Here is a 15,319-nt window from a genome sequence, read left to right as displayed (position 1 = left end):
GCCCAATTTTTAAGTTTTTGATTTGTTAAAAAAGTTTGAAATATCCAATAAATGTCGTTCCACTTCATGATTGTGTCCCACTTGTTGTTGATTCTTCACAAAAAAATACAGTTTTATATCTTTATGTTTGAAGCCTGAAATGTGGCAAAAGGTCGCAAAGTTCAAGGGGGCCGAATACTTTCGCAAGGCACTGTACCTCTCTGCCCAGGCTAGACCTTTCAACAGTTTCACAGACAACTAGCTCAATACAAAGAATCCTTCAATGCCATATTATGTCCAGATTATACACACTGTGAAAATGGTTTTATTCACACATAGCGGTCAGGATGTGGACACATTGTTTTATCTGGACCGTGCAGCATAGGGCTTTAATGGACAAATAAAAAAATTCAGCATATTCCCCGACTGGCTCCTGGCCCTTTTGGCAAACTCCAGGTTGGGTATGGGAGCGAGCATGTCCAGGATCTGATAGCAGTGAGTGGAATGTGAGGCACAAAACCAACTCCCCCATCTGCCAGCTCACACACGCACTCAGCAGTTATGTATGATCTATCAGCAGTGCACCAGGTTTAATGTCCCACAGGGGGCAGCAGGGCTACAAACCTACAAACCTTACTACACATCCCTCACAGACCACAGCCATTGAGTTTATGAACTAGGCAGTGAACTCAATGAAGCTGCCGTGTAACCATTCTACTGTAAGTTGAGCTACAGTTTAGAGTGCATGTCTTCTAGATTCATCGATCTTATTTCCTAGAAATAATGTTGGTATCCAAATGTAATAATAGGACTAAGGTGGCTCCTCCGATGACACACATACCAAATATAAAAATAAAAGGATATTCATTTAACATCTGAGTGGGGGTTTACCTCTGCTTTTGGCTGCATCCTTCAGGCTGCTCATAACTGATGGTTTAATGCCCTCCAGTACGAATCGTCCCTCCAGTCCAGGGTAAAGAGACCTTAACACAAAACAGAGAGTACACACTCAGGCTGCAATCTAGCATATTGCTGACAGTCAACAATAGTTGCATTCAAATTTGAGGCTTTATGTGGTTTTGTTAAGGCATAGAGAAAGTCTCAGAACTTTAATTCTGTACCTGGGGTACTCTTCTGAAGCAATGTAAACGGCATCCTTATCACTGACAGAGGAGGAGAACGCTGCAAATGTCTCATCTTGCAACGGCAGCAGCTCTAGACCAATTAGGTCGCTGTAACTGTTGTCGCTGAGGACAAACTCCAGCAGAAGCAGTTTCTCCTGAGAGGACCCTTTGTGTTTGGCCTTCCTGATCACCTGCCGCACCAGGGGAGGGGTCACCTTCTTCACAGAGGCAGGACCAGTCACGTACGTGTTCATAACCGCATCCACAGCAGCAGGCACCCTGGCCACCTGCATCCCTGAGCTTTGGAGGTAGCTGATAACCATCTCTGTGATGTCCACATCAGTGTCCAGCTCCGAAAACACAGCCTCGTCCACCTGGATCCAGCTGTTAGTGAGAGAGTAGATGACCTGCTGCTGTAGCAAGTCATGAAACAGAGGCTCCAGTATGGGCTTCCAGCGAGGCTTGATCTGGTTGGGGTCTGGCCAGGCCCCATATGCACCTCTGGGGGAGAGGGGGAAGTCTTGGTCCGTCTTGGTCTGGATCCTCTTGATGGCCTCCATGATGAGGGTGAAATAGGCCCTGGGGATGACGGTGACGATGAGTAGCTCATTCCAGAGCGCTGCAGGGTCCCTCCACTGGTCCACCTCCCGCCATTTTATGCTCCTGCGATTGTCTGTGAGGCCAAAGAAGCCGCTGACGTGGACTGGCAGCCCCGTCAGGCTCTCCTCTCCAGGGGGGAGAGGCAGGAAGCAGAACGCTCGCCCTGAGAAACCAGACGTGGCGCCCTTGTCCTCATCGATGCGGGTGAGAGGAAGGGCGATGCCGATGGTGGGGATGAACTTCAGGTCATCTGCCAGGGAGTCCAAGTCACTGCACAAGCCCCGACCCCCCACTCCATTACACACCAGCCAGGTGGTACTCTGGGTCTCCTTGGCTGTCTCGTCCTGGGTCTCGATGTTGACCTGGTAGGTGGCGCACGTGACAGTACCGTTGGGCACCCCGTTGCTGTAGCTGTCTGTGGCCAGGCCCAGGGTCTTTAGAGAGTTAGGACGCTCTAGCTTGTCTTCTGGGTTTTCTCCTGCGGTCACCTGGAAAAGCATGCGTTCTGTACCGTCTGACTCACGCACATGCAGGGAGACCTTCTGAACACTCTTGAGGAAGAGAAGAACTGTGTCAGCGTCGGCTTTGAAAGACTCGAAGAGCTCCAGCACCTTCTCTTTGTTGTAGATGTTGGCGCTCAGCTGGGAGGGTTTAATGCGGAGGGGGAAGCGGAACAGAGTTCCAGAGAAGCTGCCGTCCTTGATAGTTTTACCGGAGTTTCCAAATAAGCCAACATAGGGTGCAAACTGATCAGTGAGCTCTGTGATCTCCTTCATGTCTGTCTTCAGATTCCAACACTGCCCAGACTCATGGGCACCAAACAGCGTCTGGTGAGGGTCCAGCATGCCGATCTGTTCTCCACTGAATATACTGGGGACATCTGAAACATTCAAACATTATTTTTTTATTTACTGATTAAATGTAACTTTTTAAAAAAGTGCAGATTGAAAGATATATGAAACATAATACTGATTAATCACCTTACTCATATGCAGGTAAAATAATATTTAAATAAAAGCCTCACCTGTTATGTGGTATACAGAGTTGAACCCAATACCAAATCGTCCAACTTTCAAAGGATCATCTCTCTTTCTGCTCCTTGCTATCTCCTGAATTCCATTCCAATCTTCAGTCGTGAACACTGCATCATTATACACATACAAGGCCGTTCCTAGAACCAAAACATGAAATAAAATCATCCAAATAAGATAAATCTTGATGACAGTTTTCCGATATTTTGTAAACCAACGAAACAGCACAATATCTCACGACACTGAAACTTTAATTACTGAAAACAAAAATGGCCCTATATCTGGTAAACTGAATAATCTGTGAGAATGACTAAAACCTACCTTGATACTGAGCCATGTCATGTGACCAAAGTGACTCCACTCCATACTCTTTCTCATCATACATAAACTTAACCTCTGTGGCTCCAGCATCCTCAGCATTCTGTATCAGCTCCTGCAGAGAAAAACAGTGAGTTAATTTAAAACGACTTAAAGGTTCAGGGCCTTGTTTTATAACATTAAGATGCATACATAAATACTGTATATACAGTACCAGTCAAATGTTTGGACACTTACTCATTCAAGGGTTTTTCTTTATTTGTACTATTTTCTACATTGTAAAATAATAGTGAAGACATCAAAACTATGAAATAACACATATGGAATAATGTGTGTTAAACAAAGCAAAATATATTTTATATTTTGGATTCTTCAAAGTAGCCACACTTTGCCTTGACAGCTTTGCACACTCTTGGCATTTACTCTACCAGCTTCACCTGGAATGATTTTCAAACAGTCTTGAAGGAGTTCTCACATATGCTGAGCACTTGTTGGCTGCTTTTCCTTCACTCTGGGTTGAGGTCGGGTGATATTTTATTTATTTTCACCTTTATTTAACCAGGTAGGCTAGTTGAGAACAAGTTCTCATTTACAACTGTGACCTGGCCAAGATAAAACAAAGCAGTGCAACACAAACAACAACACAGAGTTACACATGGAATAAACAAACATACAGCCAATAATAAAATAGAAAAAGTATATATACAGTGTGTGCAAATGAGGTAGGATAAGGGAGGTAAGGCAATAAATAGGCCATAGTGGCGAAATAATTACAATATAGCAATTAAACACTGGAGTGATAGATGTGCAGAAGATGAGTGTGCAAGTAGAGATACTGGGGTGCAAAGGAGCAAAATAAATAAAATAAATAACACTATGGGGATGCGGTAATTGGATGGGCTATTTAGGGATGGGCTATGTACAGGTGCAGTGATCTGTGAGCTGCTCTGACAGCTGGTGCTTAAAGTTAGTGGAGGGCCAGGTCATCTGATGCAGCACGCCATCACTCTCCTTCTTGGTCAAATAACCCTTAAAAAGCCTGGAGGTGTGTTGTGTCATTGTCCTGTTGAAAACAAATAATACTCCCACTAAGGGTAAACCAGATGTGATGGCGTATTGCTGCAGAATCCTTTGGTAGCTATGCTGGTTAAGTGTGCCTAGAATTCTGAATAATCACTGACAGTGTCACCAGCAAAGCATCCCCACACCATCACAATTCCTCTGTTATGAGACCAAATGACAAATTTCCACCAGTCTAATGCCATTTGCTCGTTTTGCTTGGCCCAAGCAAGTCTCTTCTTCTTATTGGTGTCCTTTAGTAGTGTTTTCTTTGCAATAATTTGAAAATGAAGGCCTGATTCACGCAGTCTTCTCTGAACAGTTGATGTTGAGATGAGTCTGTTACTTAAACTCTGAAGCATTTATTTTGGCTGCAATTTCTGAGGCTGGTAACTTATCCTCTGCAGCAGAGGTAACTCTGGGTCTTCCTTTCCCGTGGCGGTCCTCATGAGAGCCAGTTTCATCATAGTGCTTGATAGTTTCTGCGACTGCACTTGAAGAAACTTTTAAAGTTTTAGACATTTTCCGGATTGACTGACATACATGTCTTAAAGTAATGATGGACTGTTGTTTCTCTTTGCTTATTTGAGCTGTTCTTGCCATAACATGGACTTGGTCTTTTACCAAATCTTCTGCATATCAACCCTACCTTGTCACAACACAACTGATTGGCTCAAACGCATTAAGAAGTGTTCGAACTGTTAATTGAAATGCATTCCTGGTGTTCGAGAATGCCAAGAGGGTGCAAAGCTGTCATCAAGGCAAAGGGTGGCTACTTTGAAGAACCTCAAATATACACTTTTTTGGTTACTACATGATTCCATATGTGTTATTTGAGTCTTGTGTTATGTGTTATTTCATGTCTTAACAATTATTCTACAATGTAGAAAATAGTAAAAATAAAGAAAAACCCTTGAATGTGTGTCCAAACGTTTGACTGGTACTGTAAACACAAACATGCATACAGAAATATGTTATTGCATACAATGTATTGTGGCTGTTGATATTTTTTCTCTATCACACTATTACATAGTTAGAGAGCCTCTGAACCATCAACTTCACGGTAAGGTTCAACCTTAAGGAGCCTTTTCGTCCCCCAGAGGTATTGCATCTTCCATGGCAGTGTGAAATGAGTGGAAGGTTGCCAGGTAATGAGCTTCAATTGTCTAACAGTGAGAGAGAGTGTCAGGCCTATTTTCGGATCCAAACCTAGGACTGTTGCAGTGACCATATTAACGCCACACTGACAGTCATGAGTCATGAACTCAGTAAAATTCCACGTGACCATTGAGTCATGATAATCTCCTTTTATGCACCCTGGACATGCTTTGGTAGTACCCAACTTGCTTATCAGCTCCTAATGGCCTGCTACTCAGTTCTCTATTGTCCCTCTAAACACTCTGACATCAATGCAAATTAAATGGAAAATCACATCAAACACTTATCATCAAAACAGCAGGCCTATCAAACTCACCTCACTGTGATGATCAATTTGAAGAAAAAAGTTCAACAGCAGGTTTAAACAGTTTAAAACATGGTTGTTGTGGATGTTGTTTTAAAGCCTAACAAATGAAATGGACAGCCCTTTCTAAGGTGATGATTAATTCAAAAACATCCATACGCATATTACAGCATATGCATAGGCTTTTTAACCGGATCCCCACAAAAAAACGGAATAAAAATAATGATTGTGCCCTTATATGTACAATATATAGCCTACCTCATATTACACATGGCAGAAAAACCTAAAACAAAACTGATTTAATAACCTCTTAAGGATCCTCCCCTTTTTTCAATTTTCCCCTAAAAGGACATACCCAAATCTAACTGCCTGTAACTCAGACCCTGAAGCAAGGATATGCATATTCTTGGTACCATTTGAAAGAAAAACACTTTGAAGTTTGTGGAAATGTGAAAGGAATATTGGAGAATATAACAATAGATCTGTTAAAAGATAATACAAAGAAAAAAAATGATATTTTGTATTTTCTTTATACCATCATCTTTGAAATAAAAGAGAAAGACCATAATGTATTATTCTAGCCCAGCTGCAATTTAGATTTTAACCACAAGATGGCAGCAGTGTATGTGCAAATCTTGAGACTGATCCAATGAACAATTGTATTTCTGTTCAAAATGTTGTATCAAGACTGCCCAAATGTGCCTAATTTGTTAATTAATAACTTCTCCTGATCAAAACTGTACACTCTCCTCAAACAATAGCATGGTATTATTTCACTGTAATAGCTACTGTAAGTTGGACAGTGCAGTTAGATTAAGATGTCTTTGGTACGTACAGGTTATTCGGAAAGTATTCAGGCCCCTTCCCATTTTCCACATTTTGTTACATTAAAGCCTTACTCTAAAATGTATTAAATTCTGTATTTTTTCATCAATCTACACACAATAACCCGTAATGACAAAATAAAAACTAGTTTAGAAATTTTAGCAAATGTATTAAAAATACAAAACAGAAATACCTTATTTACATATGTATTCAGACCCTTTTCTATGAGAAAATTGAGCTTAGGTGCATCCTGTTTTGATCATCCTTGAGATGTTTCTACAACAAGTAAATTACATTTATTGGACATGATTTGGAAAGGCACACACCTGTCTATATAAGGTCAAACATTGCATGTCAGGGCAAAAACCAAGCCATGAGGTCGAAGGAATTGCCCACCATTCTTAACTGTAAGAAGTTTGGGACCACCAAGACTCTTCCCAGAGCTGGCCACACCGCCAAACTGAGCAATCGGGGGAGAAGGGCCTTGGTCAGGGAGGTGAGCAAGAACCCAATGGTCACTCTGAAAGAGCTCCAGAGTTCCTCTGTGGAGATGGGAGAACCTTCCAGAAGGACAACAATCTCTGCAGCACTCTACAAATCAGGCCTTTATGGTAGAGTGGCCAGACGGAACCATTCCTCAGTAAAAGGCACATGACAGCCCGCTTAGGACTCTCACGACCATGAGAAACAAAATTCTCTGGTCTGTTGAAACCAAGATTGAACTCTTTGGTCTGAATGCCAAGCGTCACGTCTGGAGGAAACCTGGCACCATCGCTACGGTAAAGTATGGTGGTGGCAGCATCATGCTGTGGTGATGTTTTTCAGTGGCAGGGACTGGGAGACTAGTCAGGATCGAGGGACAGATGAACGGAGCAAAGTACAGAAAGATCCATGATGAAAACCCGATTGAACATCTCTGGAGACCTGAAATTAGCTGTGCAGCGACGCTCCCCATCCAACCTGACAGAGCTTGAAAGGATCTGTAGAGAAGTATGTGAGAAACTCCCCAAATACAGGTGTGCCAAGCTTGTAGCGTCATACCCAAGAACACTCAGGCTGTAATCACTGCCAAAGGTGTTTCAACAAAGTACTGAGTAAAGGGTCTGAAACCTATGCATATGTGATATTTCAGTTGTTTTATTTTTAAAAACTTGCAACAATTTTGAAAAACCTGTTTTTGCTTTGTCATTATGCAGTATTGTGTGTAGATTGATGAGGGGGAAAACAATTTAATAAATTTAGAACAAGGCTATAACATAACAAAATATGTAAAAAGTGAAGGGGTCTGAATACTTTCCCGAATGCACTGTCACTAGTCTAGCCCAATACTCCCAAGTTAAACAAATTTGAGTAATTGGCTTTGAGTGTGGACTGTATTATTATGTACACTGGATGGACTGGTTACCTTATGCTACACTCCAACAGTTCTATCTGTGAGTCTGGGAGAGAACGTATAGGCGATGCTGGGCGATGCTGTTGGTTCATTGATTGTGCTGGGCGGCTTACAGTTAGTGCATTTGTATTTCATTTTGAATAGCCTAGTAATAGGGAATTTTATATTTTAATAATTAATTGGGTGGCACATTATCTTTAGCTATACAGAATATCACGCCATCATGCGCTTCCTTCTCCCACTCTTCTTTTTTAAACATTTCTCGAGCATGCAGACCGGTTGTCAACAGTTTAGTGAAATATGTTTCCTTGCGAAAACATGTTACTATCGATGTTCCCGAATAGATTTCACTTTGTTTCCGAAATGAAGCACTGGGTAGCTGCAGGAACAAGGTTGGAGAGCCCATGGCATACAGAGTTTGGTCGGAATATCACCTTTCAGGCAGAGAGAGCATGCTCCTCAAACAGTGGCTGATGCTTGGAGTGAAATAAGTGTTCTTATATTTATTTTTCAGCTGCTCATATTAAGTACAAATCCGCTATAAAACCGAAGTAGACTACAAAACGGACAGGGGGGAAAACGCTTGGCCTCCATTCACGATTCGAGTGCACACAGATGACATGTAGTTTTTCCCCTGCCCATTTTACAATGGGCCATTCTAAATTGAAAGTAATTTGACATATTAGTAAAGACAAGATTAAATTGAAGGAACTTAGAAGCATATCTTGTCAGCTAATGAACAAGCCTACAGCCAATGCCATGGAGCATAGACAGATAACGTAGGCCCACAGTGTAGGCCAACTCATATTCTGTTCTTCTGAAATACATTTTCTTCATATCATAGACCTGACTAAAATAAATAATGGATTTTTTGTGATTGTGTATATTCAATTGCTTTATTAGACTTTTTTAAACGTAGATGTTCCACAGGCGCACATAAGCGGCTTGTATGAATGGAGGCATAGATATTCTAAATGGGTTATGTTAATTAACGGTCAATTTCCGTGAGACAAGCAGTCTTTTGCATGACAATAACCGGTGGAAAAAATGCCATGACCCCCACAGCCAATGTGTGTTCCTCTGAAGAGTATAATCACCTTTACCTGGATGTAATACTATTAGACATATTGTTGTTCATCATCACCATCAATGAATCCACGTGTTGGGCTAACTCGTATGTTAGACACCATTAATACATTGAACTTACTTTCAAAATTTGTCCACCTTCAGGATACCTCCTTAGGATATCTTTCAAAAACTCGACCAATGGTGGTGTCGTCTGTCCAAACCGCCCTGTAAAAATAGCAGTGCAATAGAACGGCATGTAAAACATATACTACGCATGTAGAACTAAACTAAAGGATTATGAACACCTATGTGAGAAGTAAGAATGAATTAATCCCAGAACTATTTCCAGTTATCTATTATTTTACCTCCCCCTTTCAGGCCCCTTCCCTCCAGTGTCACGGATACTTCAGGGCTTCCCCTGGGTACCAGGGTCCCAATCTGCACTTTGTCATCCAGCTGAAGTAGGGGGAGACAGAACACACCATGAGTACTATACAATATGCTTGTCCTTAAGCTTTAGTAACTGCACTGGAACTATAATGAACATCTTGTATACAAAACCCTAAATATTAATGCTTCAAACGATGAAACAACCTGATAAATATCGTGAATTGCACATCAGATCGCATTTGTTTATTTGTTCGCTGCCATAGTAGCAGCCTATGTTCATAATGCAAGACCATTAAATTGAACAGCCTTCACAGCATCATAAAGAACATTCGACTGTCAACCAGGCTAAATCTTGGGCTGGTGTTATTGCATAGGTGTCAATGTGATACACAATCCCACTCTGCATACAACAGGATCGATACTGAGCAGAGCAGGCTGGATGTGCACCAGCAGCAGGCAGGCTTACAGGAAGTATGTTATCTCTCGATCTCCAAGGTGAAACCCCTCATCTGCAGCGTCACTCATTTCGCTCAGCACTTCTGGCACACGAACAAGCAGTCCTACACGACTGTAACTGACTGACTAATGCTGATTGTCACTGATTGTCACTTTTCTTGCTGGCCATGGTTTGTACAATATTGTGTTACTGATATGTAAAAATCAACAACTAAATTCAACACAGGTCAGGTACTAGGCCAGGACTGAAATGAACTTTTCATTTAACCTTGTGAATTAATGAATGTCCTTTTGTTGCACCAATGAGATGTGTATAATAATAGCACAAAATAAAATATGTAAAAGGTTGACAGAGAGGGCAGGGCTTTCAATCTGATTAAAGCAGGCATGAATTGTAGTATATGCTGACTGACCATAATAGGCCTGGTAATACGATACTGGTAGTGGTGCAATGTCCTACTTCTGAGCTTGGAAAGCGTCAATGGCCATAATTCTCCAAATAACTGGAATCATTCATTGCCAATTGTCCAGGTAAGCATTTCAGCTGTAACAAATCTGGCTCTCTACTCCATTCCCTGATGAAGATGTTTTCAGTTTACATTCAAAGTTTTTTTCCCTTCAGATGGTTAGCTAACCTTCTTAGTTAATTTGTTTTCGGAGAATCAGCTGACCCTCAAAGGCACACTGAAGAATATGTTTGGGGAGTATGGAGACCAAGACTAAACTTGTTACTGCCTGTAAGTGTCCCCCAAAGCAAGACATTCCCAAGCTAAGTATGGACGCTGGGACAGAGCCAACATTTCAGATGAATAGCTGTGTTCATAATCAAATAAACTAGATCTCAACTTGCATGAAAGTCAGTCAGACACCCTTCTCAACTCTGTTGAACTGGACAGAGGGAGGGCTCCCTGTGGGTATAGAGTACCACAGTACGAGTCATAATACCCATAAAACCTAGCGGTCAAACAAGGAAATGGTTCTAATCGTTTTTCCGCCATTAATTTTTCCCATAGGGGATTTTAGAAACATTTAAAATAAGGGCTGTGTTTCGTGTAGGCTTACCCTGGAGTGACATTTTGATAACCGTGTAAATCTTTCTAGGACAAGGTGACTTTCATCACAATATATTTGCCTATATTTAGCCCCCAAAAATAAAATGCTAATTAGCTGCTAATGTGGCTATCATAAAGAAGTAGAAATGCCATGATAATCTGGACGAGATTGCCGAACTGAGGCAAAGGTAAGATTTGATTTTTTTTTATTATACCTTTATTTAACCAGGTAGGCAAGTTGAGAACAAGTTCTCATTTACAACTGCGACCTGGCCAAGATAAAGAAAAGCAGTTCGACACATACAACGACACATGGAGTAAAACAAACATACAGTCAATAATACAGTATAAACAAGTCTATATACGATGTGAGCAAATGAGGTGAGATAAGGGAGGTAAAGGCAAAAAAAGGCCATGGTGGCAAAGTAAATACAATATAGCAAGTAAAACACTGGAATGGTAGATTTGCAGTGGAAGAATGTGCAAAGTAGAAATAAAAATAATGGGGTGCAAAAGGAGCAAAATAAATACAGTTGGGAAAGAGGTAGTTGTTTGGGCTAAATTATAAGTGGGCTATGTAGAATCTCTGTATTAACTATGTAATGTTAGCTAAACTTAGTACTGAATAAATTGGCAACATTTCTTTAAATTGACAATTCTGTGAACTGTCATGGCCAAGTTTTAAATTGACACAACAGCTGTTAGCAAAGGTGTCAGCTGGAGATGATGTACAGGAGCTTGCAGGGACTTGTAGATTTGCACAATGTCTACCTTGACGCTAATTAGCATTTTCAAATCTGAGAGTAAATAGGGCAAAATACATTGATAAAAGTCACCTTGTCCGAGAGAGATTTACATGGTTATAAGCCTACATGAAACTCAGCCCTTATTTTAAGTGTTTCTAAAATTCCCTATATGAAAAATGAATGGTGGAAAAAATGATTGGAACCATTGTCCTGTTTGATTGATAGATTTTATGAGTATTATGACACCTCCACTGTGGGGCTCTATTGCAGCTGATACAGGATAGTTTGTAGGCGTGGCCTGTGGCTAATTTCTGAGGGTGACATCAGAGGGGCTGATGGTAGGGATCCACCTGCTCCTTTCCCTCTGTCAGTAAAGGCTCAGCAGAACAGTGGGTCCTTGTATCATGTTAATTATGGCAAATTACAACCCAACATAGAATACAATGCTGCTAGGCTGTATACATTAACCTAATAAAAATATAGAAGCATTGATAAAATATATGAATAGCTATAAAATGTAATGCATAACATGATTAGAGCCAAAGTGACAAAGCAAGTTGTCTGCACAGTCATTCTTGCTATAATATGAGCCAGGCCCACAGGAGGGGTTTCCATGAAAGACAGAACGGGATCTGAAACTCTGTACCATACTCCACATAGCCACACAGCATGGTGATCAATCTGTAGCAGCAAACACTCAGTTGTCTAATCCCAACCTTATTCCTGAGTTGTGGTGGTCTAACGGAGTGTAAATACCTGCCCCTAGCAGTAGGCCTATCATACCATCTGTGGGACTTTAAACAAACTAGTTGCCTAGTTTAGCAATAGGTGAGACATGTCAGCAAGCAGCACTGATAATGTATGTGAATGTACACATCAGAATAAATGAGTTATCCTAAATGTCACATTAGAGAATACATCACAGGCTACATCACAGAGCATACTTTTGCAAGACATGAAAATGAACTGTGTCTGTAATCATAGGCGCTCTTGATCACTATGACTGGAATTCTATCAAAAGATGAAAAACAAAGAGCCTTGAGACTATTGAATCAATGCACAGTCCTATCAGACTGGTGATACACAACAAAAAAAAATGTAGTCCTCTCAATGATAACATTGTTAATGGTGAAGATTATGTCATTGTAATGTTGTTGTGGCAATGGAGAGCCATTAAATACTTTGGATAGTTATCTGTTGGGAAAAATATGAATCAAGGAAATACATCATGTTATTCCCTCAGCCACTGTAGTAAGGAGAAATTTGGCCAGGTCAATGCACAGGATGTGCGATAATGAAGAGGGTATTAACATGTTCCAATATTGAATTGACAATGCAGAAGGACATGTGTTGGAAAGAGACAGGCTTGACTGCACAAAGAAATTGACACTAAAAACAAACATGGATGTCATGAGTTCTAATCCTGCCCTAGCAACAAAATAGTTATTTACTCAGCAGCACCGGCTGAGATACAATCCATTAATCACTACATTTCTGGATGTTGTTGTTGTTATTATTATGCAGTCCAACAAAGGGGCCAATGTTGCTTCCTAGTAGAACACATATTTTCTAACAATCTAACCAGCACTGATGTAGCCTACATTGACACTGTCAGGATGGAGCACTTTAACTTACTCTATTAAAGACCTTTTCAATACATCACAAAACAATAAACAATGGAGGAGTATGAGTGGAGATGAGATGAAACAATGGGGTTACAGGTTGTATGCACAGACAAGGGATGGTCTCTTATCAATGAATCGTACCATTGTGCTCTCATGCCAACTACTATAGTCAAACCTTGCCACAAAATATTTGTACATGTTCTGTAATTAAAATAGCTACAATTTGTAAAATGGCCTTTTACCTACCACTTTCCCATTGTGAACCAGCTGCTGCTCAATGACAGGCAGGTCAGCTTCTTCATAGATGAGTTGCTTGATGTCCCTGACAGCTGTAGAATGAGGGATCTGGTAGGCTTTCCGGCCAATATACTCATGACGGACTGTCACCCATGGCAACCTAGAAAGAAAAAAAGAAATAATCATCATCGCACTGTGAATCACAGATGGCATTGCATTCTTTATTTGGTAGATCACAAGCATAGAGGAACACCAAGCTAACATGATGATTTTCAGGGAAGATATTTTTCTGGCAGTGCACTGATTTTATCACAAATTGAAATGTGTATGTAATTGTAACTACATGTTTACTTGGTCATCCTGAGTTCATGAGATCAGATGGCTCTTCTATTGATATGTAACGGACACAGAATGCTAGTAGCACTTAAACATAAGGAACAATGGGTCAGCAAGGCTTGCTTGCAGTTTGTATTGATTAAAGAGAAACCTGAGTGTATAACCTTATCTAACATTTCAATACTGCTTGTGTTTCAGCTGTTTTCTGCTCTGCCTGTGAGAAATAATGTCATAAAAAAACACCAATCTCAAAAAGGTTTTCAAGACGGTGGAAATAGCAGCACTTTCCCCAAAAGAGAATAGCTAGATCCTGACTTCAACATCTAGTGTAGTCATAACACTATTTAGGTTCTGTCTGAGTCATTAAATACAGAGACCTGTATGCATATATTTACTTATGCAACAAATATTGATTGTGCAGGTAGCAATAGAGGTTAATAGAGGTAAACCACTTGACTCAAGCTACCATCTCTGTAATGTCCACAATTCTATTTAAAAAAATGGGTGGGGCATTCAACAGGGGGATGGATGGAACACAACATGTTCTAGGCAAAGGTTCACTATAATGGCAATGCGTCTTCTATAGCCGCTTCAGAAATTACATTAGGGCTATAATTAACAGTTGTATGTGATATCTCACACCAGGGTGTCAAGACAGGTAGAGAGAATAATGGTGAGTAAACAACTCAACATAGTTTGACAGCAAGTTTGAATGGGGATCGTGATGAATTGACCTACTTCAGCCCTCATGTTTCAATCTGAAATGTGTAAAAATATAACTTACCATGGGTCTCGACAGTTTGCCATCACTTCTAAGCCGTTTTTCGTGCTATGTCCCCGCGTGCACATTCATTGGACTTCTATTTTATGCTCTGAGCGCTGGGAAACTCCACCGGGAAAAGACTGTCGCACAAACAAAGAGGACCATTATTTTCTCACAATACACCTCACAACGTTTTCACTCTATCCATATATCTACTGTAGGTTTATTGCTATTAATTTACATTCCATGAGTTAAGTACAGTTAGCCAATGTTGCGGTTGTAGCTTTATTTAGCCATTCCCCCTTAACGGGTCTGCCACTAAGGCTACAATGTATCAATGCGGTGCTCAGTTATCCGCTACTCACTTTTGTCCCGCCGAGACATTTGTTTCATGATCTTGTAATCTGCGTTTCTGAAAATGATCGATAAAACAGTCGTGAGCTAGCAAAATTGTTACTTCTTACATGATAATTCCTTCAAAGGCGCTGTTTCTAATAATGTATTATCAGCGCACGTGATAACTGCGGCTGTTGCCGGTTGGCTGGACTGCTGGTGGAAAGCGACTGAACTCCGGTAGTTGTAGTCACGACAGTAACACGATTAGAAACACATTGCAGTCTCTCAAATTGCGTCCATCTAGCTACTTTCTCACAGAAACCAATATTATTATGGGGTGCAAAATATGCCATGGTTATAATAGCAATATTTTGCAGGTGATTCATTAGGTTATATGTTACACTTTCTATGTCTGCAGTAAATCTATTTCACATAGAGTTTCTCATCTATTTTATAGGCCTGTTTTTAGAATGAAGTAGTTGCATAATTGTCAATATAAAGTAATCATCTCTGAAAATG

General features: G+C 40.6%; 1 protein-coding gene across 1 annotated transcript in view; it reads right to left on the bottom strand.

The window, feature by feature from the left end:
• Nucleotides 1-14,922, bottom strand: part of LOC109904863 (sacsin) — a 33,248-nt gene extending 18,326 nt beyond the window's left edge. Inside the window, exons 1-9 of the mRNA XM_031790991.1 lie at nt 14,830-14,922; nt 14,486-14,604; nt 13,375-13,525; nt 9,225-9,315; nt 8,999-9,084; nt 3,056-3,167; nt 2,728-2,874; nt 1,101-2,583; nt 871-962 (exon numbers count right to left, since the gene is read on the bottom strand). Coding sequence (XP_031646851.1) covers nt 871-962; nt 1,101-2,583; nt 2,728-2,874; nt 3,056-3,167; nt 8,999-9,084; nt 9,225-9,315; nt 13,375-13,525; nt 14,486-14,550 — 2,227 coding nt within the window. The 5' untranslated portion in view covers nt 14,551-14,604; nt 14,830-14,922. The remainder of the gene's footprint in view (nt 1-870; nt 963-1,100; nt 2,584-2,727; nt 2,875-3,055; nt 3,168-8,998; nt 9,085-9,224; nt 9,316-13,374; nt 13,526-14,485; nt 14,605-14,829) is intronic.
• Nucleotides 14,923-15,319: the final 397 nt, after the last annotated feature.

The sequence above is a fragment of the Oncorhynchus kisutch genome, linkage group LG15 (genome assembly GCF_002021735.2).
Source record: "Oncorhynchus kisutch isolate 150728-3 linkage group LG15, Okis_V2, whole genome shotgun sequence".
NCBI lineage: Eukaryota > Metazoa > Chordata > Actinopteri > Salmoniformes > Salmonidae > Oncorhynchus > Oncorhynchus kisutch.
Note: the sequence above shows the minus strand (reverse complement) of the source record. Positions and strands in the feature narration are given on the sequence as shown.